At 37.7% G+C, this 23,930-nt stretch overlaps 1 protein-coding gene across 1 annotated transcript in view; it reads left to right on the forward strand.

Moving 5' to 3' along the window:
- Positions 1-16,076, forward strand: part of LOC114053224 (protein unc-93 homolog A-like) — a gene marked incomplete at its 5' end in the record, with an annotated part of 32,689 nt that extends 16,613 nt beyond the window's left edge. Inside the window, one exon of the mRNA XM_027876153.1 lies at positions 15,778-16,076. Within this exon, the coding sequence (XP_027731954.1) occupies positions 15,778-16,076 (299 nt within the window). The remainder of the gene's footprint in view (positions 1-15,777) is intronic.
- Positions 16,077-23,930: the final 7,854 nt, after the last annotated feature.

The raw sequence follows: 23,930 nt of genomic DNA on the forward strand, positions 1-23,930 counted from the left end.
TATTCTCATGATAAGTTTCTGTAATCTATTTGATAATACTTCATTTAATATTTTGACATCTGTAGTCATTAGAGAAATAGGTCTATAATTTTTTTTTCTCTGTTTTGACTCTTCTCAGTTTAGGTATCAGCACCATATTTATATCATAAAAAGAATTTAGTAAGACTCCTTCTTTGCCTGTTTTCCCAAATTGTCTATGTAGTATTGGAAGTAATTGTTCTTTATTTAAATGTTTGATAGAATTTGCCTGTAAATCCATCTGGCCCTGGAGATTTTTTCCTATGGAGTTCATCAATGGCTTTTTCAATTTCTTTTCCTGAGATGGAGTTATTTAAGTACTCTACTTCCTCTTCTGTTAATTTGGGCAATTTATATTTTTTAAATATTCATCCATTTCATTAAGGTTGTCAAATTTATTGGCATACAGTTGGGCAAAATAGTTTTTAATTATTGTTTTAATTTTTTCTTCATTGGTGGTAAATTCACCCTTTTCATTTTTGATACTGGTAATTTGGTTTTCTTTTGTCTTTCTTTTAACTAAATTAACAAAGGTTTATCTGTTTTATTGGCTTTTTCCATAAAACCAGCTCTTAATTTTAATTATTAGTTCAATAGTTTTCTTAATTTCAATTTTATTAATTTCTCCTTTCTTTTTCAGTATTTCTAATTTGGTATTTAATTGGAGATTTTTAATTTGTTCCTTTTCTAGTTTTTTTTTAGTTGCATGCACAATTCATTGATCTCCTCTTTCTCTATTTTATTCATGTAAGCTTTTAGAGATATAAAACTTCCCCTAAGAACTGCTTTCACTGAATCTTATAAGTTTTGATATGTTGTCTGATTATTGTCATTCTCTTGGATGAAATTATTGATTGTTTCTATGATTTATTGTTTGACCCATTCATTTTTTAGGATTAGATCATTTAGTTTCCAATTAATTTTTAGTCTATCTTTCCTTGGACCTTTATTACATATAGTTTTTATTGCATCATGATCTGAAAAGGATGCATTTAATGTTTCTACCTTTCTGCACTGGTTTATGAGGTTTGTAGTGCCCTAATGCATGGTCAATTTTTGTGTAAGTGCTATGTACCACTGAGAAAATAAAAGTGTGTTCCTTTCTATCCCCTTTCAATTTTCTCCAGAGGTCTACCATATCTAACTTTTTAAATATTCTATTCATCTCCTTAACTTCTTTCTTGTTTATTTTTGGTTAGATTTAACTAGTTAAGAGAGGAGGAGATTGAGGTCCCCCACTAGTATAGTTTTGCTGTCTGTTTCTTCCAGTAACTCCCTGAACTTCTCCTCTAAGAATTTAGATGTCATACCACTTTGTGCATATATGTTTAGTAATGATATTACTTCATTGTCTATGATGCCTTTTAGCAAGATGTAGTTTCCTTCCTTATCGCTTTTAATAAGATCTATTTTTTGCTTTTCCTTTGTCTGAGATCAGGATTGCTACCCCTGCTTTTTTTCTTTTTTTTTTTACTTCATCTGAAGCATAATATATTCTGCTCCAGCCTTTTACTTTTACCCTGTGTGCATCCCTCTGTTTCAAATGTGTTTCCTGTAAACAACATATTGTAAGTTTATGGTTTCTAATCCATTCTGCTATCCATATCTGTTTTACAGGAGAGTTCAATCCATTCACATTCACAGTTATGATGACTATCTGTATGTTTCTTTCCATCCTATTTCCCCACCCTCCCATTCATCCTTTTCTTTCTCCTTTTTTCACTTTCCCTGCCTCCCTTAGTACACCCTGCCTTCTATTAGCCCCCTCCCTTTTCTTCCCCTTTACCCTTACTACTTCCTTCCTCCCTTCTATTCACCCCTCCCTTTTCTTTTCCCTTTCTCCTCTTTCTTCCTATAGGGCAAGTTAGGTTTCTATACCTAACTGTTTGTATCATTTCATTTTTGAACCAAATCTGAGGAGAATAAGGTTCAAACAATGCTCATCTCCCTCCCTTCTTTTCCTCTACAGTATTAGGTTTTTGTGCCTTTTCATTCCTTTCCTTTTCTCCTAGTACAACCCCTTAATTAGATCCACTTAATCTACTTACTTAGCTCCATTTAACCGACTTAATTTAATTTTTTATGATTACATCAAAGTCAACTTATACCCACCCCCTCTGTCTATGTATATCCTTTTAAATGGTGTAATAACAATACAGGTCTCAAGAGTTACAAGTGTAATCTTCCCTTGTAGGGATATAAACAGTTTGCCCTAATAAATAACATGCTGTTGTTTTTTTCTGTCCCATTTACCTTTTTATGTCTCTCTTGAGTTTTGTATTTGAAGATCAAATTTTCTGTTGAGTTGTGAGGTCTTTTCATCAGGAAGGTTTGGAAGGCCTCTATTTCATTGAATGTCCATCTCCTCCCCTGAAAGATTATGCTCAATTTTGCTGAGTAGTTTGATCCTTGGTTGTAATCCAATCTTCTTTGCCTTACAGAATATTGTATTCTACTCCCTATGATTTTGTAATGTAGAAGCTGCAAGGTCCTGTGTATTCCTGACTGTGGTTCCATGTTACTTAAATTGTTTCTTTCTGACTGCTTGCAGTATTTTCTCTTTGACCTGGTAATTTTGTAATTTGGTTATTATATTCCTTGGTGTTTTCAATTTGGGATCTCTTTCAGGAGGTGATCAGTGGATTCTTTCAATGACTATTTTACCCTCTAGTTCTAGGACCTCAGGGCAGTTTTCCTTGATGATTTCCTGAAAGATATTGTCCAGGCTCTTTTTTTCATTATGGTTTTCAGGTAGACCAATGATTTTTAAATTGTCTCTTCTGGATCTATTTTCCAGGTCAGTTGTTTCACCAATGAAGTATTTTACGTTTTCATCTATTTTTTCATTTTTTTAAAATTTTGTTTGACTGATTCTTGATGTCTCAGTCATTAGCTTCCACTTGCCCAATTCTAATTTTTAATGAATTGTTTTCTTCTATTAGATTTTGTACCTCCTTTTCAATTTGGCCTATTTTACTTTTTAAGGAGTTCTCAGTGAGTTTTTGTGCCTCCTTTTCCATTTGGACAATTCTGTTTTTTAAGGAGTTGTTTTCTTCAATGTCCTTTTTTTCAAGTTGGCCAATTGTATTTTTTAAGGACTTGTTTTCTGTAGTTAATCTTTGTCCTTCCTTTTCCAAGCTATTGACTCTCTCTTGCATACCTTTCATTTCTTTTCCCAATTTTTCTTCCAACTCTCTTATTTGACTTTTAAAATCCTTCTTGAGCTCTCCCAAGATGGCTTTTTGGGTTTGAGACCAGTTCATATTCCCTTTTGAGGTTCCAGATGTGGGTATATTGACAATGTTGTCCTCTTCTGCATTTCTGCCTTGATTTTCCCTGTCCCCACAATAAGAATCAATGTTCAGTGTCTTTGTGCTTTTTGCTCACTGTTTGCTTATTTTCTGACTGTTTAAAAAAAAATTGAGTTCTCCTGCTGGAGAGCATGGGGCACTGACCCAAGCTTCTTGTGCTGGGAGCCTGGGGCCTGGTCACTGACTTTATGTGCTAGGGCCTCAGGTACTGGCAGTTGGAGGCTGTAGAGTTCTGGCAGCTTATCTGTTGTTGGGTTAGAATCAGCAACACTGGAACTCTAGGGGTAGGAGTGGGGAGTCTGGTCCTGTAGGTTGTTTGCTCATCCAGGCCTTTCTTTGGCTCCTGCTCACTGAGGCCTTGCACTTCTTTATTTGGCTCCTGTTCAACCGAGCCTTATGCAGGGATGTTTTGCTGCTGGAGGATGTCTCTCAGTGTGGAGCTTTACCTCTTGGAGTTGTGCTTCCAAGAGTTTTGCTGAGGCACTGGAGACTTTGCTGCTATGAACACCATGACACATGATGGTTTTCCCTAGCCAGTGTCCACTAGTTCTCCTCCCCAAGTACTGAGGCACTTGGGGGTCCTGGTGTTGGTGCTTGCCTGCTCTAGCACCCTGAGGTTCTGGATTTTCCCCTGGTACGCTTAGGTGGGGCTTTCTGCTAGCTTGCTGGGACACTTCCTATTCTGTACTGTTCCCTCTCCCCCAGAGTGAGAGGGACCTTTCCCATTAATCCCCCAAGCTTCGGCTGGGCTATAAGATTCTGTACCCCATGTTTCTGCTGGTTCAGCCATTCTAGGGTTTTTCCGGGAGTGATATTTTCTGGGCCTTCAGAGGTCAATAAGGGAGGGTGAGAGTGACTTACTTTTTACTCCACCATCTTGGCTCCAAGAGGCAGAACTCTCAGTGATCATTTATTAAGTGTCTACTGTGTGCCAGGCATTCTGCTAGGCTTTCAAGATACAAATACAAAGAATGAAATAATCCCTATTCTAGTTTAGGTTCAAAGTGGGAAACAAGAAGTACATGCCTAAATATATACAGAATAAACATTTATAGAATAAATACTGATAAATACAAGGTGGTTAAAAACCAAAATATTTAGAAAGAGAGGGTACTAACAATTGGGATTATCAAGAAAGACTTTATGTGGAAAGTGGCAGTTGAGTAGTGGTTGACTAGAAGTAAAAGTGTGATTCTAGAAGGAGAATGGAGCTGGAATGCTATGCGTGAGGAACAGAGAGAAAGTCAGTTTGTTTGGATCACAGAATGTAGGAGGGAGAGTGATATCCAATGAAGCCAGAAAGATCTTTTTTTTTTTTAGAAAGACTTTCAAAGCCAAGCAGAGTTTATACAATAACTTAGAGGAACCGCTGAGGTTTATTAAGGAGAAGAATGATATGGTCATATCTGAAAGATTTAGTAACTGATTGGATATATAGTGTAAGAAAAGGCAAAAATTCAAGCATAATGTCAAATATATGAACTTGAGAGATGAGAAGAATGGTGGTCTTTCTATAGAAATGAGGACATTTGAAATAGAAGTGATTTGGGGGAGGAAAAGGTAAGTTCTCTTTTGAACATGTTGGATTTGAGGTATCTCTGGGGCATCTAGTTTGAAATATTCAATAGGCAGTTGGTGATTATCTCTCAGGGGAGAGATAAGACTGGATAAATTGATCAGGGAGTTATTTTCATGGAAATTATAATTAAATCCATGAAAACTGATGAGGCCACTAAGAGAATATGCATAGAAAAAGATAATAAGACCAAGGATAGAGTCTGAAGAATATCCACTATTAAAGGGCATAGAGGTTATGGTGAGCCAGCAAAGGAGACTGAGAAGGAACAAAGAGATTGGTGCAGATCCTAGAGAGATTAGAGTCATGCAGTCCCAGAGAGGAGACAGTATCCAGGAGGAGAGGGTGACAAACAAGGTCAAATGCAGTAGGGAAGTCAAGAAGCATGAGAATCAAGAAAAGACTTTCTGATCTTGCAGTTATGAAATCAATGGCAACTTTGAAGAGAGAAGCTTCAGGTGAGTAACACAACCAGAAGCCACATTGCAAAGGATTTAATAGTGAATGAGAGGAGAGAAAGTAGAGGCTATGAGTGTAGACAGCTTTTGCTCAGTTTGACTGAAAAAAAAAAGATATATAGCAAACTAGCTTAAAGTTATTAGGGTCCGTTGCAGTTGTTGTTCAGTCGTTCAGTCATGTCCAACTCTTTATGACCCCATGCCAGGTACTTCTATCCTTCAGTATCTCCCAAAGTCTGTCTATCTATTTGTCTCATCCTCTGCCGACACCTTTTCATTTTACCTTCAATCTTTGCCAACATTAAGGTCTTTTCCAATGAGTCTTGTCTTCTCATATGTATTTTAAGCTTCAGCTTCAGTATTTGACCTTCCATTGAAAAAAGAGTGTTTGCTGTGACCAACTAGTTATCTTGACAAAACTCTATTAATCTCCATCCTCTTGCCTGTTATTCCAATTTTCTTTTGATTTCCTACTTTAACACTACAATCCTCTATGATTAATGTGACATCTTTTTTGTTGTTATTTCTAGAACATGTAGATCTTCATAGAACTGATCAACTTTGGCCTCTAAGGATAGTGAAACAGTGAATCAATTAGACAGATAGATGGAATGATAGATAGAGCACTTGTTAAGTGTTTACTATATGCAGGCATTATGCCAAGCATGGGAGATGCGAAAACTAGGAAACAAGACAGTCCCTACTCATGAGGAACTTATATTCAAATAAGGGACGACAAACCACAAGGCAAATGATATAAAGCAGATCAGAGAGCAAGCAGGAAGTGAACTTAACATGATTGAAGCTCCTCACCAACCATTGAGGACCTCTTAAGGTGGAGGAAACTATAACAGTAGATGTTAGATATGGGACATATTCACATACAGTACTACTATTAAATAAAATTTGGAAATTAAGATTGTCATGAGAGATATTGGTTGTGTTTACAACAGCAGGAGAAGTGTTTCCATGAAACAAGAGATTTTTCAAACTGTCACAGCCTTTGCTACCCCTCCAAATAACATGATTGTTTCCTTGACCATATTGAGGCTCCAAAAGGATTTTTTTCTTATTTGAACCCATTTAGGAACATGAAATAAATTCCCATGAAACTAGGCCACTAAGCATTGTCCTTAGAGGTGGTAAGCTACTACTTTTTTTTTTTCAGCCAAAGACAAGGTTTATTAGAACATCCTCCATATTGGCCAGATTCTTAAGGAATCTGAATATTAGTGAAGTATTTGCTAGATTATAAGAATCTGAACAGTGGCTAGATTTTAAGAATCTGAGCACCCTAATGGAGAAAAGATGGACCTTATAAACAGAAAGACTCTGGGAGAGATCTAAGAGCGGACAAGTAGTCTGTGGGGACTCTGAGGTAATGGGAGAATGGAGCCTAGCTAGGATTAAGGGTGGGGTGGCCGGGGTGGGGGTGGGGGGGTTAGGGAGGTAAGACAATGAAGGGCTAGGCTAGGTTAAGGGTAACAGAATTGGGAGATTGGGTGTAGGCTAGTTGATGGGATTATAGCCTCAGGCGAATGCCAGGGATTTGGCCATGTGGAAAAGTACAGGGTTTTTCCTTTCTGGAGTCCAGATCCTAACCCTATCATTCCCCCCTCAAACAAATGGGACCCAAATTCTTTTGGAGTAAGGGGCAAAGGTCTTGCTTCTGAAACTACTTCCTGCTGGCAAGGGGTGTAGAGCCGTTCCTGCCTTGAGAGGGTCCCAAAGAGGAGGTTGACTGAAACTGAACCCAGGCCGCATCCAGGGAATGATGGGGGGATATTGGCTGATACCTACTGTTTGCTACCAACTGTAGGTGAATGGCCTATAGTCTGGAAGGCACAAATCTGACAGAAAAGACTGCAGGGCCTAGATATGACAGGATAAAACATCTTTAGCTCTGTTTGGATTCAGATAATTCAGTTTTCCAACCATGCAGTATCAAATCCACCTCATAGCCAGACTCAGAAATAGCCAGCTGGGTAACATTCCTTTTCAAAGGAACATAATGGGGAAACTGAGCCAGGAGGATCCCATGTGAGGCTGAGGCTAAAATTGTCCTCTCAGCTTTTCCCGATGCTGACTTCCCACTAGTATTACATTCTCTCTGAGTAACTTGTGACATTTCTTTCAGATGGTGGATTATTGATTATTGATGGATTATTATGATCCATGAGACAACTCAAAATAAAATCCAATGAGCTTTTACACAGCAAGTTTCACTAATCACAGCTTAGGAAAAAACTTTTCCAGGATTTACATCTCAAATTTAAATTTGTCCTGGTGTAAAAAGCCAATCGTTAGAGATTATTTCTACATGCTTGAAAATTCTCAGCAAAACAAAACCCGAACAAGCTTTTTGGCAAGTTTGCACTTTAAAACAACAACCAGTAATAGCCAAGTTATTTTACTGGTAACCAAATTATGAAAAGTTGTTTGAGATAACTGATACAAAAAGTTCACCAGTTTAAACTTGAAACAAACTCATTACCAATCAGGTGACTTCAGTTTTGTTAAATGCATTTCCAAATTACTTTACACAGAGAATCAACATCTCATTGTTAACAGTTAAAACAACTTTAACAGAGCATGCTTACCCAAGTTCAGAGGCTTGCTTCTTTACTGCAAGATGTGCTAAAACTGGGTGATGCTATCAGACAAAGGTTGCCCTAGGGCCCAAGGCCATTGCCAGTGGGGCCCATGCTGTAGCTGCTGCCCCTACCCCCTCCTTCCTTTCCTTAGGTGGGGGAGGGCAAAATCAAAGGTGAGGGGGAAAGGGTGAAACTCTCTTCTCCTATGAGAGGAGTTAACAGATACCCTCTTGGCTCAAGGGAAGGGAGTGAACAGGTTGCACAGAGGTGTTTCAAAACACCTTAATGATCGATCACAAAACCTCCAGAATCTGCTAAGACGTTTTTAGCTGTTCTAACTTTTCCCTATAACCTCCATGAAGAAGGATTCAGGGGTTTAGAGGGAAGGGGGAAGGTAAGCCTCAGGAAACCAAAAAGCACCTGCAGTTTTCCCAATTCTCTAGCACTGAGAGAATTGACAAAATTGGGCATAGGCCTCCAGATAGGGCATTCATCCTTGTCCTCTATGCTGCGGAAGGTGTACCCAAGTCCACAGCTTTGAACTGAACCAGTGGACCAAGAGCCTGAGAGCATCAGGCCGAGTGCAACACAGCCTTGTAACTCTCTGCCCAAAAAGCACCTCCAAGCCTTCCTAGGTGCTTGGAGAGTGACCTCAACTGTAGGGCAAGAAAGAAGCGGGGAGAGGCTTACATACCTTCCAGTCTTGGCTGGAGAAGAACTTGGTGTTAGGTAGTTTTCCCCGTACGGGTTACCAAAATGTTGAGGTTTAGGGGTTTACGGGTGCTGGCACCCCAAAATCAGCACATGTGGATCTTGCCCGAAAGAATTTGACCCAAGCCCTTTTTCAGCCAAAGACAAGGTTCATTAGAACGTCCTCCATGTTGGCCAGACTCTTAAGGAATCTGAACATTGGTGAGCTATTGGCTAGATTATAAGAATCTGAGCGGTGGCTAGATTTCAAGAATCTGAGCCAAGCTACTACTTTTCTTACCTCCACCTGAAAGGGTGCAAAACTGAAATGTATTCCATAGAAAGAAAGAAGCCTAAGTACTGGCTTCTGACTTCAGAATACTCACTACCTGTGTGACTCTGGGTGCTTAATCTTTATGGACTTCAATTTCCCCAGTCCAATAGAGAGGAGATTTAGACTAAATGATAGATTAAATCATTATTTTGATCCCTTCTGACTCAAAAGATCCATGAATTATCTATTGCTCTCTAGCTTATCCCTTTTCTCAAGAATTAAACATGCTGCCTTCAATGTTCTTAAACTAGTGACAAATTGATAACAAGCACCTTTGACTTCTAGAGTAGTGTCTACTAGTGTCTACTAGAGCAGATACAATCGATTCCAATCAATTTATTACATACCCTTAGATATCAATATTTTGGTTTAGTCTTAAATCTGGACTGAACTTTTAAATGAAGTTTCTTATACAGAACAGTAGGTCAAATATATATATGACTAGATGTCATAATGTGGCTCAAGAGTGAAACTTCTTGCAAGTGTTTTCACAATACTGGAAAACTAAGTATTGCTTTAGGCAAGAAGAAAAAGTATGTGAAAATGCTATCTATTCATGGCATCTCAGAATTAATTATATGGTAGGAGAATGTTATGTGTTGTAATCCTAGATACAAGTTCAAAAAGGCTCTTCGGCTGACCCTTTCCCTTTCACTAACTAGCTGTATGACCCAGGGCGAGACATTTGACCACTGCATAACTCACTTGTTCTGCGACATGAGGGATTTGGGCTGGATGATCTCTGATTTCAGCTCTTTCATTCTTGCCACCATTTGTACTCCACTCTTTCTAAAGTGGCCTGTTAACTTCCTGGAGTAGCCTTAACTTCTATTGAATACTCACAAGGTACATAGGTCTACATTAGATTCTGTGTGTGTGTGTGTGTGTGTGTGTGTGTGTGTGTGTGTATGTGTGCGTGCATACATGCATATATGTGAGTGTTGTATGTATGGTGGAGAAAGATAGATATGGCTTCAGTCTTCACCGACTCATTTCAATTTACTTTCATTATGCAAAGACTAGAGGGGCAAGGTGGTTTAGTGAATGCAGTGCTGGTCTAGGAGCCAGGAAGGTCTTGATTAAAGGTCCTTTTCAGACACATACTCGTGATCTTGGACAAGTCACCTAATCCTTTAGGGCAATTCTCTCAGTTTTAGTTTCAGAGAATGTGCTGACTTGCATTGATGAGTAGAGTTTCTTCATCTATGGCTACACTATATCCATGAAATCAAGTCTCTTTTCTTTTTCAGGAACAATAAAAGTGAAAGTAAATGCACATTTGGTTTAGACCAAAAAAATTCACTCACATACACATTAGTGTATGAGACCAGAGTATGTTGACTTTCTTTTCCTTGAATCAATTATCTGGGTTACAGGATTAATTTCACCATTAGACTTGCAAAAACAAAGGGATCAAGGGTCAAAGCTTGGTTATAAAGAGAAGCTTGGTTATAATGAGAAGAATCATTTTGACTTGACATAGGATAATCACTGTGTCCCAACCTAGTAGTCATCTCTGATCCCTTACTGTCTCTCACCCCACCTACAGAAATAGTTAACTTATAAATAATAAATTATATAATGAAATGTATAATTAATTATATGTAATACATATTAATATATAATAATAATATAATTATAAATAATTAATAACATGATAATAACCTATAAATAGTTAATAGTTAAATCTTATTGAGTCTAGCTCCATAATATCTCTTGGTATTTGTCACATTCTTTCACATAGTTATTGATCTTGTTGAGGCCCTCTTCACCTTTCTCCTGGATGGTTGCAGTAGCATCCAAATCAGTCTACTTGACTTAGGTCTCCAATGCATAGACTGCCACTACCACTTTCCCCTGCCCAGAATGATAGTGATAATAAGAATAAGAATAGCTACCATTAATATTGTACCTATTATGTGCTGGGCACTGTGCCAAACTCTTTACAAATATTATCTCATTTGATCTTCACAACAACTCTAAGAGGCAGGTGCTATTATCATCATCATCATCCCCATTTTGCAATTGAGGAAACTGAGGTAAACAGAGATTAAGTGACTTTTCCAAGGACACACAGTGAGGCTGGATTTGAACTTCAGTCTTCTTTTTTTTTTTAACTTTGGTCTTCTTGACTCCAGGCCCAGCATTCTGTTTCACTGTGCCACCCTTCACCTCTACCTCTTAGAATATGGCTTCCTTCAAAATTCAACTCAAACATGACTTCCTGATTCTCCTAACCCCCTCCACAATAACTGGTATTAATTGTGTATGTATTTTGTATATATTTATGCAAGAATTTAGTCTCTTTCAACACAACATAAGCTTCTTGAGGGCAAGAACTGCTTCACATTTGTCTTTTTTTTCCTAAGGCTTGGCACAATGCTTGGAATGTGGCAGGTACTTGATAAACACTTATTGACCAATTGAGCATTAATTGAGGGCTTCTAATTGGTATAAATTTAACTGGTGTTAATTTGAATAGAAGAGACCTCTGGTTTTGGAAGACAGAAATATCATGCTTAAAAAGAATCATTATCAATAACATTCTAGCTATAATATTAGTTCAGCTTGCATTTTGTCTTAGCTCTAAATAGTATCTTGATATCTCAATTGAACTTTGTTCACTTTATTCTTTCCAATGTACCATGTTATATTTGTAAGTTTGTGTCCATTAAAAAGAAATGAGTAGTGTCAATATGGCATCAGAAATTGCCATAACTTTTGTCACCATTGCATAATTTTAGTCTTTGGGTCAGATTTGCAATCCTTTTCTTCATCTCCATGATTTTTTAAAGAAACTAAATATATTATGTATAATTGAATATACCAGATTCAGACTTATGTGAGATTTGTCTTTTCAATATCACCTCTCAATTATGAACTGAAAAATTAATCTCTGGCAAGAAGTAAAATGAATAAAAATTGGGAAAGGTGATTCCCCTTATAGCATAATTGTGGAATCACTCACTTAATATTCCTCACAGGGCTCTGGGAATTCCTTCAGCCTTGGAGCAGTAGAGGTGTGATGTGGCAACTTCTATCTCTTTATTCACTCTGATAGCTAATAAAAGATGGGTAACGTTGCCATGGAAACACTCATAAATTGATGTGTTACCTTTAAGATACAAAAATGCCTTCTAAAAGTGTCTCTTTGCCCAATAAGCTGCTAAAGGGAATTAGGACTGATGGGCTCCAAAAATCTGACTTCTCTGTCTACTATATTAAACCTGTGTTTTTCAGGACACATTCACATAAATGAGATCACAAATCCACTTGAATATCTGAGTTCCCAGGACAAGTGTCCAAAGTTTCTCTTATGATGAAATTTTCTGCGTCCCCATTATTTAGGGCAGGATTTGATGTATTTCACATTTCAATTCTTTGCCCATCCAGGAAAATGAGAGAGACAAATAGACTGGAGAGTTATGCTATTTTAAGTCTCCTTTTCTTCTCCTATTTGTCTGTCTCTTTTGACACCATAACATAACCCAGTGGAATTTCCTTTCCACAGCAACTTGACACAATAGGTTTTTTTCTTTCTGGGTATTTATTAAACCAAGACTGGTCTGCTTATGCATCTGAGGACATTCTATTTATTTATTCTACAAACCTAATTGAGTGCCTACTATATGTAAGATATTTCTACTGGAGAGTATTGATTATTTCACTTGTTATCAGCCCCACAAATCTCTTATACATCAGCTACTTTCCTAGCTATACTTTCCTAGCAGTGGGTAAATATAATTCTTCATAGCTTTCCTCTTCCACATTCTCTTACAAACCCAGTGGCAATTTCCTGCCTCAGATGGAAGAGGATAAAGGGTTCTTTCCTTTGTCTTATCAGAAGATTCTCTCTGGCCAAAACCATAGCCAAACAGATTTGCCTTTCCAGTTTGTGGGAGTGAGGAGAAGGGTCTTCTTCCTCTTTTTTTTTTTTTTTTGCCATTTTGTAACCAGCTACACCAATCAATTCTATTTCATCAACTCTATATCCCATTCTCTTAACTGACTGGCATTTAAGGGATATACTATCTCCAAGTCATGGAGCAGAGTGCCCTTTTCTTACTATTACTTTCCAATTTTTTCCTCTTTCAGAAATATTTGTCTGGATTTGAATTCAGATATCCCACAGTAATTGACACTTCCCCTTCCTGAGGTCCTTTTTTATAGAATACTAATTTCTGGAATCAAAGAATCACAGCATTTTAGGTATATAAGGAACCTGAGAAATCAAGTCTAACAGCCATCTTACACATAAGGAAATTGAATTTTCACAGAGATTAAATATGTTGCACTTAGTGTAAGGCCTGGCATATATAGTAAGAGCTTATTGCTACGTATTATTGACTGACTGATATGGCTGATTTCAGTAGCTGCGCATGGCAAAGCCTAGACTACCTTTCAGGTCTCTATACCCATAACCCCATCTCTTCACATTATAGAATCTGTGCTTTGGTGCCCAGCACAAGAAAGTCAAGGAAGTGCCTTGTCTTAATTGCATGACTTGTTCACATAATTTAAATTTTGGTTTAATTGAAATCACTGAAGGAGACCAATCATTGGACTTAAAAATAGTAACATCTTAAATTAAAAATCAAGTTTTCCACATCATTAGGTTGGGTAGCAAATCAAATAATTATTGTATTTGGTTTGAACTTCTATAAACTATGAAGAGGGAAGTGGCATTAAAAAATATAACCAATGCAATATTTTTAAAAAATAGCCTCTCAATTCAATTAAAATTTCCCTCTCTTTGCTTGTTTTTGGACTGAATTTTAAAGACTTCTGTAAAAAAAAAAAGAAATGAGAGGGTTTTAAAATATTCCCAGGAATATACTAATCCATGTACTTTGCACTATTTGATTATTTTTTAGATAATTCTCAAAAGATTTTGGCATTTAAGACATGAGATTGCACAGCTGCCAAATTCACAGCCGCTAAGTAGTCTGTTGGAAGGTGCCCTAAGTCAAGGAGAGGAAAAACAACCTTCTGTTCAGGAAGGTGTGTCTGAGAGTTGTGGAAGAGAGGGCTCATTTCCACTATTTCAGAAATATTGATGAAAGCAAAAGGATAAAAGTTCATTTACTGTATGTCAGTGTTTAGATGCCATATATTCATTCAAACAGAAGCCAATCGATATTTGATAAGATAAGGACTTCCTCTTCATCCCCTTCAAGTCCAGAATAAAGATAGCTATGTGATACAGTGAATAGAGTGTTGCTTTGAATCAGGGAGACCTGAGTTCAAATCCTCCCTCAGATACTTACAAGCTATGTGACCCTGGACAAGTCACTTAAACTTTCTCAATTTTCGTTTCCTCCTCTCTAAAATGGCGATAATAGCACCTCCTTTACAGGATTGGTGTGAAAATCAAATGAAATCACATATAAGATAAGCACTTTGCAAACCTTAAAGGCATATAAGTGACTCTATGAGGAGTATGGGAGGTGGGATGGCATTCCAGGCATGGGGGATGGCCAGAATAGCAGCACAGAGATGGAATATGATTTCCTTCTATCCTGTAGTGTGGTAGAAGGAGTAATACCTCATGAGGCAAGGAAGATGTTTTGGGGCTGGGATAGTGGGGATAATAATAGCACCTACTTTACAGGGTTGTTGTGAGGATGGAAAGGAATCCAATAAGATAAGCACTTTATAAATGTTACCTACCTCTTGGTCATTTTCATCAGAGTTGAAACTTAAAATGAGTTTCACAAGAGAACCTGGTGCTTCTTTGTGGCTTCTAACTGTCAGTCTCTTCTTTTCTATACCTGTTTCCCCTCAAATCACTGTAACCTTGCGGAGGGAACACAGATTGTTTTTCCTCTTATCCCTTGTCCTACCCCTTAAAAATAATATAGGAACTTTTTGGTGTTTTTTAAAAAGTTTTCCTAGAGTAAGTCATGGTATAAGGATGGAGCAGCAATCACAATAACAAAGAGGAGAGCTTAAGAGAGTTATAGAGGTCTCATCAGTCTAATTTGGTGGTCTCAGGCCACATAGAAAAAATAAGTCATATTCTTAGTGCTTCCTTTTTCATGGAACTGGTTTCCCAGTTCTACTTGTTCTTGTCTATAGTGGCAACCACCTGTTTCTGTCTGGGTTAAATGGTAGATTACTTTTTGCTTTCAAAATAAAGACTCTTTTTGGCAAAGTAATGGGACTCCCAAGCTTTAATAAGTACCCCTTACTCTCCCATAGAAGACTTTCATGGTTTCCCACAAGTAAGGAAAATATACTTACTCCCTTTATCCTAAATTAGCAACTAGCACAGTTAGCAATCTTCTCAGGGAGATGAGACATTATTTTAGAATATGACTTTTTTTTCTGAAGGGCAGAAAGGCACAAAGGATGCTGGGTCATAAAGCATAGGGAAAGATGCAAAGGTAAAGATTATGATTAGATAAAGGAAATTCAGAGTTCTTAAACATGGTATTAGAACACATGTAGGTGATTCTTGAATTTACTTCTGTGAATGCTGGATGGATGCTGCTAATTGTTATTATCACTTCGTTTGCTTGTCCTTGCTTTTGGAATATTATATTTGGTCCAGATAATTATGAGTCCATAACAGCAAGCTATTATTTTTCACTTCTAGAGAAACATAGAAAAAATAACTTGAACATATAACAGTAATTTGTTTTAGCTCTAGTACCAAAATGGGAGATTTACTTTTTTTTAAAAAAGCACGTTTTGATGGGAATATTTGGGGAACATGTATGGGTTCTTAGTCTCAGAAATAAAAAAAAGCATGGTTTCAGAACAAATTTATCATTTCTTCCTTTTTTCCTTGCAGCACTCTATGGAGTTTTATTTGTGAAGAACAAAGAGGCTGCTTTTGCCAATTATCGCCTTTGGGAGTCCCTTGGATATGTCTTTGCTTTTGGATATAGCACATTTTTGTGTGTCTACGTCAAGCTATACATAGTACTTTCAGTACTGACTCTGTCAATGGTGCTCTATGCGACTGTTGAGGTCCTGGAATATACGAAGAAACCCGAGGCTTCAGGTTCTGAAGAAAAGGAAAGTCAAGCAGAAGAAACAGATATTCAAACAAAGTGTAAAAATGACACGGTGCTTGAGGAAACACAATAAGAAGGAAGATTTTCTCTGTGGAAACACCAAAGTATTAAATTGTTTTCTCAGAACAATTTCAGCGTTGGTCACAATACTTCAGCATATCTATGATCTCATGGATGAGTGTATTCTCTACCTCCATTGGTGCAGACCACAACCCATCCAGACCTTTTCATCCTTTCTAATTCTTGTCCATACTCTCCCATAGATCTCCCATAGGGAATTTGTGCAATATTCTAAAAGCATTCCTCTGGACCTTTTGTATTTTATATTCCACTTCTTGCACGTGGATCATTGTTGTCAATGTGCTTCAGCCCACTTTGGCCAACCTCTGTCAGTTTTGATTCTTTTAGAGACTGTAGTGTTAAGAAATTCAATACCACACGGCTTTTATAAAAGAAACTTTGTATTAAAGACTTGAGTCTTGATGCTAGGGAAGTGCTTGGCATCATTGAAAGTGCTGCACAAGCTTCCAAATGCAATAGAATACTTTCTCTTTCTCCTGTTCAATTCTGGGTCCAACTCATCATCTAGCTGTAGTGCTATAGGAGTATGCACCAGAGAATTAACTTAATAGAATAACCCTGTAATTTCTTATCATAGGCTATAAAATAGCCACTTTTTATCCTTTTGATTTTTTTTTACTGGTTAGGTTGTTATACCAATCTTTTGCATAATCTAAATGAGGAGTCTTAATAACTACACCAATATCATCTACAAAGAGAAGTATCTAGAGGAAATGTGTGTGTGTGTGTGTGTGTGTGTGTGTATCAAGTTTAAGATTCCTGGGACTGGCTATATTCACTTCTTTTAGGTCACCTCTCACTCTTGTATTTGACTTTTGCCTGATCTCTAAAATGATCCAGCTGGGCTTTTTGATATTTTCTTAATAATTAATAAATTAGGGGCAGAGCCAAGATGGTGGAGTAAAAGCAGTGACTTGCTTGAGCTCTCCCCCAACCCCCTCCAAATACTTATAAAAAATGACTCCTAACAAATTCTAGAGCAGCAGAACCCATAAAAATACAGAGTAAAACAAATTTCCAGCCCAAGTCAACCTGAAAGATTGACAGGAAAGGTCTGTTGCACCAGGGTAGGAGAGGAGCACAGTTCAATGTGGGCCATGGAGACAAAGACCAGGCTTCAGTGAACCTGGAGTAGGCCTCAGGGGACTGAATCAAGAGGAGCTGTGGCAGTTTCCAGACTTCTCAACCCACAATCACCAAAGACAACTTATTAGGTCAGTGGGAAAGGTCTGTCAGACCTGGGTGAGATGAGCGAGATCTAGCCCTGACCCTAGCGCAGCCCCAGGGTGCCACAGTGGCAGCAGCTGCTTCTGAGCTCTGGGCCCACAGACCATGGGAGGATCAAGTGGTTGATCAGAGGTGAATTGCCAAGATCTCTTTACTGGAGCTGAGGCAAGATTCTCTTGCTTTGCTGTGCTTGGATCTGGGTCACAGTCCTGGGTGGCAGTCCTGGGTAAGGAGGAGCATTGGAGTGGTGGAGCTTGTAGTGATGGTAGAGAGGGAATCCTCCTCACACTTCCAAGGCAGAAAAGAGGGCTTGTGGTCACTCATAGACCAGAGCCCAGGCCAGGAAAGGAGTAAACACCTCGCCCTTGATCATACTATCTTGGAAGCATGAAAAATTTACAGGTCCCTAGAAGTACCTCTGAAAACAGCTGCACAAAGCCCCCAAAGATTTAGACAGTACACCCTCTGCAGTGGAAGCAGAGCCCTACCTTAACAAAGAGTTTAAAAGTCAAGTAACTGGCTGGGAATATGAGCAAACAGCATAAAAAAAAACTCAGACTATACAATCTTACTTTGGTGACAAAGAAAATCAAAACACACAAGCAGAAAAAGACTACAAAGTCAAAGCTCCTACATCCAAAGCCTCCAAGAAAAATATGAATTGATCTCAGGTCATGGAAGAGCTCAGAAAGGATCTTGAAAAGCAAGTAAGAGAAGTAGAGGAAAAACTGGGAAGAGAAATGAGAGTGATGCAAGAAAATAATGAAAAATGAGTCAACAGCTTGCTAGAGGAGACCCAAAACAATACTGAAGAAAATAACACCTTAAAAAATAGACTATCCCAAATGGCAAAAGAGGTCCAAAAAACCAATGAGGAGAAGAATGCCTTAAAAAGCAGAACTGGCCAAATTGAAAAGAAGGGCCAAAAGTTCACTTAAGAAAATACTTCCTTAAAAATTAGAATTGAACAAATGGAAGCTAATGACTCTTTGAGAAATCAAGAAGTTATAAAACAAAACCAAAAGAATGAAAAAATAGAAGACAAAGTTTTTCATTGGAAAAACAACTGACATGGAAAATGGATCCAGGAGAGATAGTTTAAAAATTATTGGACCACCTGAAAGCTGTGATCAAAAAAGAGCCTAGACATCATCTTTCAAGAAATTATCAAGGAAAACTGCCCTGATTTTGAAAGAATCCACTGGTCACGTCCTGAAAGAGATCCCAAAATGAAAACTCCTAGTAATATTATAGCAAAATTCCAGAGTTCCCAGATCAAAGAGAAAATATTGCAAGCAGCCAGAAAGAAACAATTCAAGTATGTGGAAATACAATCAGGATAACACAAGATTTAGCATCTTCTACATTAAGGGATCAGAGGGCTTGGAATATGATATTCCAGAGGTCAAAGGAGCTAGGATTAAAACCAAGAATCACTTACCCAGCAAAACTGAGCATAATCTTTCAGGGGAAAAGTGGACATTCAACAAATTAGAGGACTTTCAAGCATTCTTGATGAAAAGACAAGAGCTAAATAGAAAATTTGACTTTCAAATACAAGACTCAAGAGATGCATGAAAAGGTAAACAGGAAAAGGAAATCATAAGAGACTTGTTAAATTTGAACTGTTTACATTCCTACATGGAAAGATGATATTTGTTACCCATGAGACCTTTCTCAGTATTAGGGTATTTGGAGGGGATATATGTATATGTGTACATATGTGTGTGTATATATATATATATGTGTATGTATGTATGTATGTATATATGTATGTGTTGTGTCTATACGTATATGTGTGTGTATATGTGTGTATATATGCATATATGTGTCTATGTATACATGCATATAAACACATACACACATACACATATATATGTAGACAGAGGGCACAGGGTGAGTTGAATATGGAGGGATGATACATAAAAAATTAAAATAAGAGGTGAGAGATAATCGTACTGAGAGGAGGAGAAAGGAAGAGATAGAATGGGGTAAATTATCTCTCATAAAAGAGTCAAAATGAAGCTTTTACAGAAGGAGGGAGGTGAGAGGGAATGAATGAATCTTGCTCTCATCAGATTTGGCTTAAGGAGGGAATAACATATACACTCAATTGGGTATGGAAATCTATCTTACTTTACAGGAAAATAGGGGAGAAGGGGGGGTGATAAAAGGGATGGCAGATTGGGGAAGTGGGTAATCAGAAGCAAACACTTTTGAGGAGGGACAGAGTCAAAGGAAAAAATAGAATAAAAGGGGGAGCAGGATAGGGTGTAGGGAATTATAGTTAGTCTTTCACAACATGACTATTATGGAAGTGTTTTATATGACTATACATGTGTAACCTATATCAAATTACTTGCCTTATCAATAAGGGTGGGTAGGGAGGGAGGAAGGGAGGGAATTTGGAACTCAAAGTTTTAAAAATGAATGTTAAGGTTCCACTTCCAGGAGCCAAGATGGTGAAGTAAGAAGTAAGTCACTTTCACTGTCACTTATTAACCTTTGAAAGCCCAGGAAATATTGCCAGAGGAAAAACTCTGGAACAGTTGAACCAGCAGAAAGCAGGGTGCAGCAGTCTGGTAGCCCAGGAAGCTTGAGGGATTAACAGGAAAGGCCCCTCTTGCCCTGGGTTAGGGGAAGCAGTACAGAATGGGAGATGTCCCAGCAACCTAGTGGAAAGACCCACCTCAGCATACCAGGGGGAGACCCTGAACCCCAGAGGGAGGAGCAGGCAAGCAGTAACACCAGGATCCCTGAGTGCCTCAGTATTGGCAGTGGAACCAGTGGAAACTGACTGGGAAAACCACCATGTGCCAGAGCATTCTATGGCAGCCAAGTCTCCTAGTGCCTCATCAAAACTCTGGGAAGCACAGTTCCAAGGGGGAAAGCCTCAGGTAGAGAAACATCCCACAGCAGCAAAACATCCACCTGAAAGAAGCCAAAGAAAGTGAAAGGAAAGGCCCAGGTAAGCAAGCAACCTCCAGGGGCCAGATCTTACCCCTAGAGTTCCAGTGTTGCTGATTCCAGCACAACACTGAGTAAGTTGCCAGAACCCTACAGCCTCCAACTGCCAGCATTGTAGGCTCCAGCACATAAAGTCAGTGATCAGACCCCAGACTCCCAAAGCTTGGGTCAGTGCCCCCTGCTCCCCATCAGGAGAGCTCAATCTTTTTAAAGGCCAGGAAATGAGCAAACACCATGAACAAAAAGAAACATACCATAGATTGTTATTATGGGAACAGTGAAGATCAAGGCAGAAATTCGAAAGAGGACAACATTGTCAACAAACCCACATCTGGAACCTCAAAAGGTAATATGAACTGGCCTCAAGCCCAAAAAGCCTTCTTGGAAGAGCTCAAGAAGGATTTTAAAAGTCAAATAAAAGAGGTAGAAGAAAAATTGGGAAAAGAAATGAGAGGGATGAAACAAAGAGTCAATAGCTTGGAAAAGGAAAGACAAAAATTAACTGAAGAAAATAACTCCTTAAAAAGCAGAATTGGCCAAACAGAAAAGGAGACAGAAAAACTCACTGAGGAGAAGAAATCCTTAACATATCAAATGGGCCAAATGGAAAAGGAAATACAAAATCTAATAGAAGAAAACAATTTATTAAAAATTAGAGTTGGACAAATGGAAGCTAATGACTCTATGAGGGAGCAAGAATCAATCAAACAGAAACAAAAGAATGAAAAAATAGATGCAAACATAAAATACCTTCTTGGTAAAACAACTGACCTGGAAAATAGATCCAGAAGAGACAATTTAAAAATTATTGGTCTACCTGAAAATCATGAAATAAAAAAGAGTCTGGACAGCATCTTTCAGGAAATCATCGAAGAAAACTGCCCTGAGGTCCTAGAACCAGTGGATAAACTAGCCATAGAAAGAATCCACTGATCACCCCTTGAAAGAGATCCCAAAATGAAAACACCAAGGAATATAGTAGCCAAATTACAGAATTACCAGGTCAAAGAGAAAATACTGCAAGCAGTCAAAAAGAAACAATTTGAATAACATGGAACCACAGTCAGGATTACACAAGACCTTGCAACTTCTACATTGCAAGATCATAGGTAGTGGAATGCAATATTCTATAAGGCAAAGAAGGTTGGATTACAACCAAGGATCGACTACTCAGCAAAACTGAGCATAATCTTTCAGGGGAGGAAATAGACATTCAATAAAATAGGGGACTTCCAAACCTTCCTGATGAAAAGACCAGAGCTCAACAGAAAATTTGATCTTTAAATAAAAGACTCAAGAGATACATAAAAAGGTAAATGGGACGGAAAAAAAAACCCCAACATGTTATTAATCAGGACAAACTGTTTACAAGGGAAGATGGCACTTGTAAGTCTTGAGACCTGTACTGTTATTACACCATTTTAAAGGGGTATGTATATATAGAGGGGGTGGGTATAAGTTGACTTTGATGTAATAATAAAAAAAACTAATGAAGTTGCTTAAATGGATCTAAGGAAGTGGATTAATCTGATCTAACTAAGGGAATGTACTGGGAGAAAAGGAAAGGAGGAGGCAGACAAGGGTAAATTACATTACAGGAAAAGGCACAAAAACTTATTACAGTAGAGGGAAAGAAGGGAGGGAGATGGTATTATTTGAACCTTACTCTCATCAGATTTGGCTCAAGGGGGGAATAACATAATCAGTTGGGTATAGAAATCTAACTTGCCCTATAGGCAGTAGGAGGGAAAAGGGGAAAGAAAAGGGAGGGGGGATAAAAAAAAAGGAAAGAAGTAGTAAGGGTAAAGCGGAAGAAAAGGGAGGGGGCTAATAGAAGGGAGGTGAGACTGAGGGAGGTGGTAGTCAAAAGCAAAACACTAGTGAGGAGGGAAAGGGAGAAAAGGAGAAAGAAAAGCATAAATAGGGAAAATAGGATGGAAAGACACAGATAGTAATCATAACTGTGAATGTAAATGGAATGAGCTCTCCCAGGCAGAATGGATTAAAAATCATAATCCTACAATACGTTGTTCACAGGAAACACATTTGAAACAGAGGGACACACACAGGGTAAAGGTAAAAGACTGGAATAGAATATATTATGCTTCAGCTGAAGGAAAAAAAAATCAGGTAGCAGTCTTGATCTCAGACAAAATATATCTTATCAAAGAGATAAGGAAGGAAACCACATCCTGCTAAAAGGTACCATAGACAATGAAGTAATATCATTACTACATATATATGCACCAAGTGATATAGCATCCAAATTCTTAGAGGAGAAGTTCAGGGAGATATGGGAAGAAATAGGCAGCAAAACTATACTAGTGGAGGAACTCAACCTCCCCCTCTCTAAACTAGATAAATCTAACCACAAAATAAACAAGAAAGAAGTTAAGGAGGTGAATGGAATATTAGAAAAGTTAGGTATGGTAGACCTCTGGAGAAAATTGAATGAGGATAAGAATACATTTTTTTTCCTCAGTGGTACATGGCACTTACACAAAAATTGACCATGCATTAGGGCATAAAAACCTCACAATCCAATGCAGAAATGCAGAAATATTAAATGCATCCTTTTCAGGTCATGATGCAATAAAAATTATATGTAATAAAGGGCCACAGAAAGATAGACTAAAAATAATTGGAAACTAAATAACCTAATCCTGAAAAATGAATGGGTCAAACAACAAATAACAGAAACAATAACTTCGTTCAAGAGCATGACAATAATGATACAATGTACCAAAACTTTTGGGATGCAGTGAAAGCAGTTCTTGGGGAAAGTTTTATATCTCTAAATGCTTACATGAATAAAATACAGAAAGAAGAGATCAATGAATTGGGCATGCAGCTAAAACAACTAGAAAAAGAACTAATTAAAATTCTCAATTTTACACCAAATTAGAAATACTGAAAACCAAAGGAGGAGAGATAAATAAAACTGAAATTAAGAAAACTATTGAACTAATAAAACCAAGAGCTGGTTTTATGAAAAAAAAATAAGATAGATAAGCCTTTGGTTAACTTAATTTAAAAAAAAGAAAGAAAAAAACAAATTACCAGTATCAAAAACAAAAAGAGTGAATCCACTGTCAAGGAAGAGGAAATTAAAACAATAATTAGGAACTATTTTGCCCAACTGTATGCCAATAAATTTGACAATTTTAGTGAAATGGATGAATATTTTTAAAAAAATATAAATTGCCCAGATTAACAGAAAAGGAAGTAAAATACTTAAATAACCCCATCTCAGAAAAATAAATTGAAAAAGCCATTGATGTACTCCATAGGAAAAAAATCTCCAGGACCAGATGGACTTACAGGAGAATTCTATCAAACATTTAAAGAAAGAACAATTAATTCCAATGCTACATAGACAATTTGGGAAAATAGGCAAAGAAGGAGTCTTACTAAATTATTTTTATGATATAAATATGGTGCTGATACCTAAACTGAGAAGAGTCAAAACAGAGGAAAAAAAAATTAGACCTATTTCTCTAATGACTACAGATGTAAAAATTTTAAATAAAGTATTAGCAAAGATTACAGAAACTTATCATGAGAATAATTTCTTATGACCAGGTAGGATTTATACGAGGAATGCGGGGCTGATTCAATATTAGGAAAACTATCAGCATAATTGATCAAATTA

The sequence above is a fragment of the Vombatus ursinus genome, unplaced genomic scaffold (assembly GCF_900497805.2).
Source record: "Vombatus ursinus unplaced genomic scaffold, bare-nosed wombat genome assembly UNPS02004054.1, whole genome shotgun sequence".
Lineage (NCBI taxonomy): Eukaryota > Metazoa > Chordata > Mammalia > Diprotodontia > Vombatidae > Vombatus > Vombatus ursinus.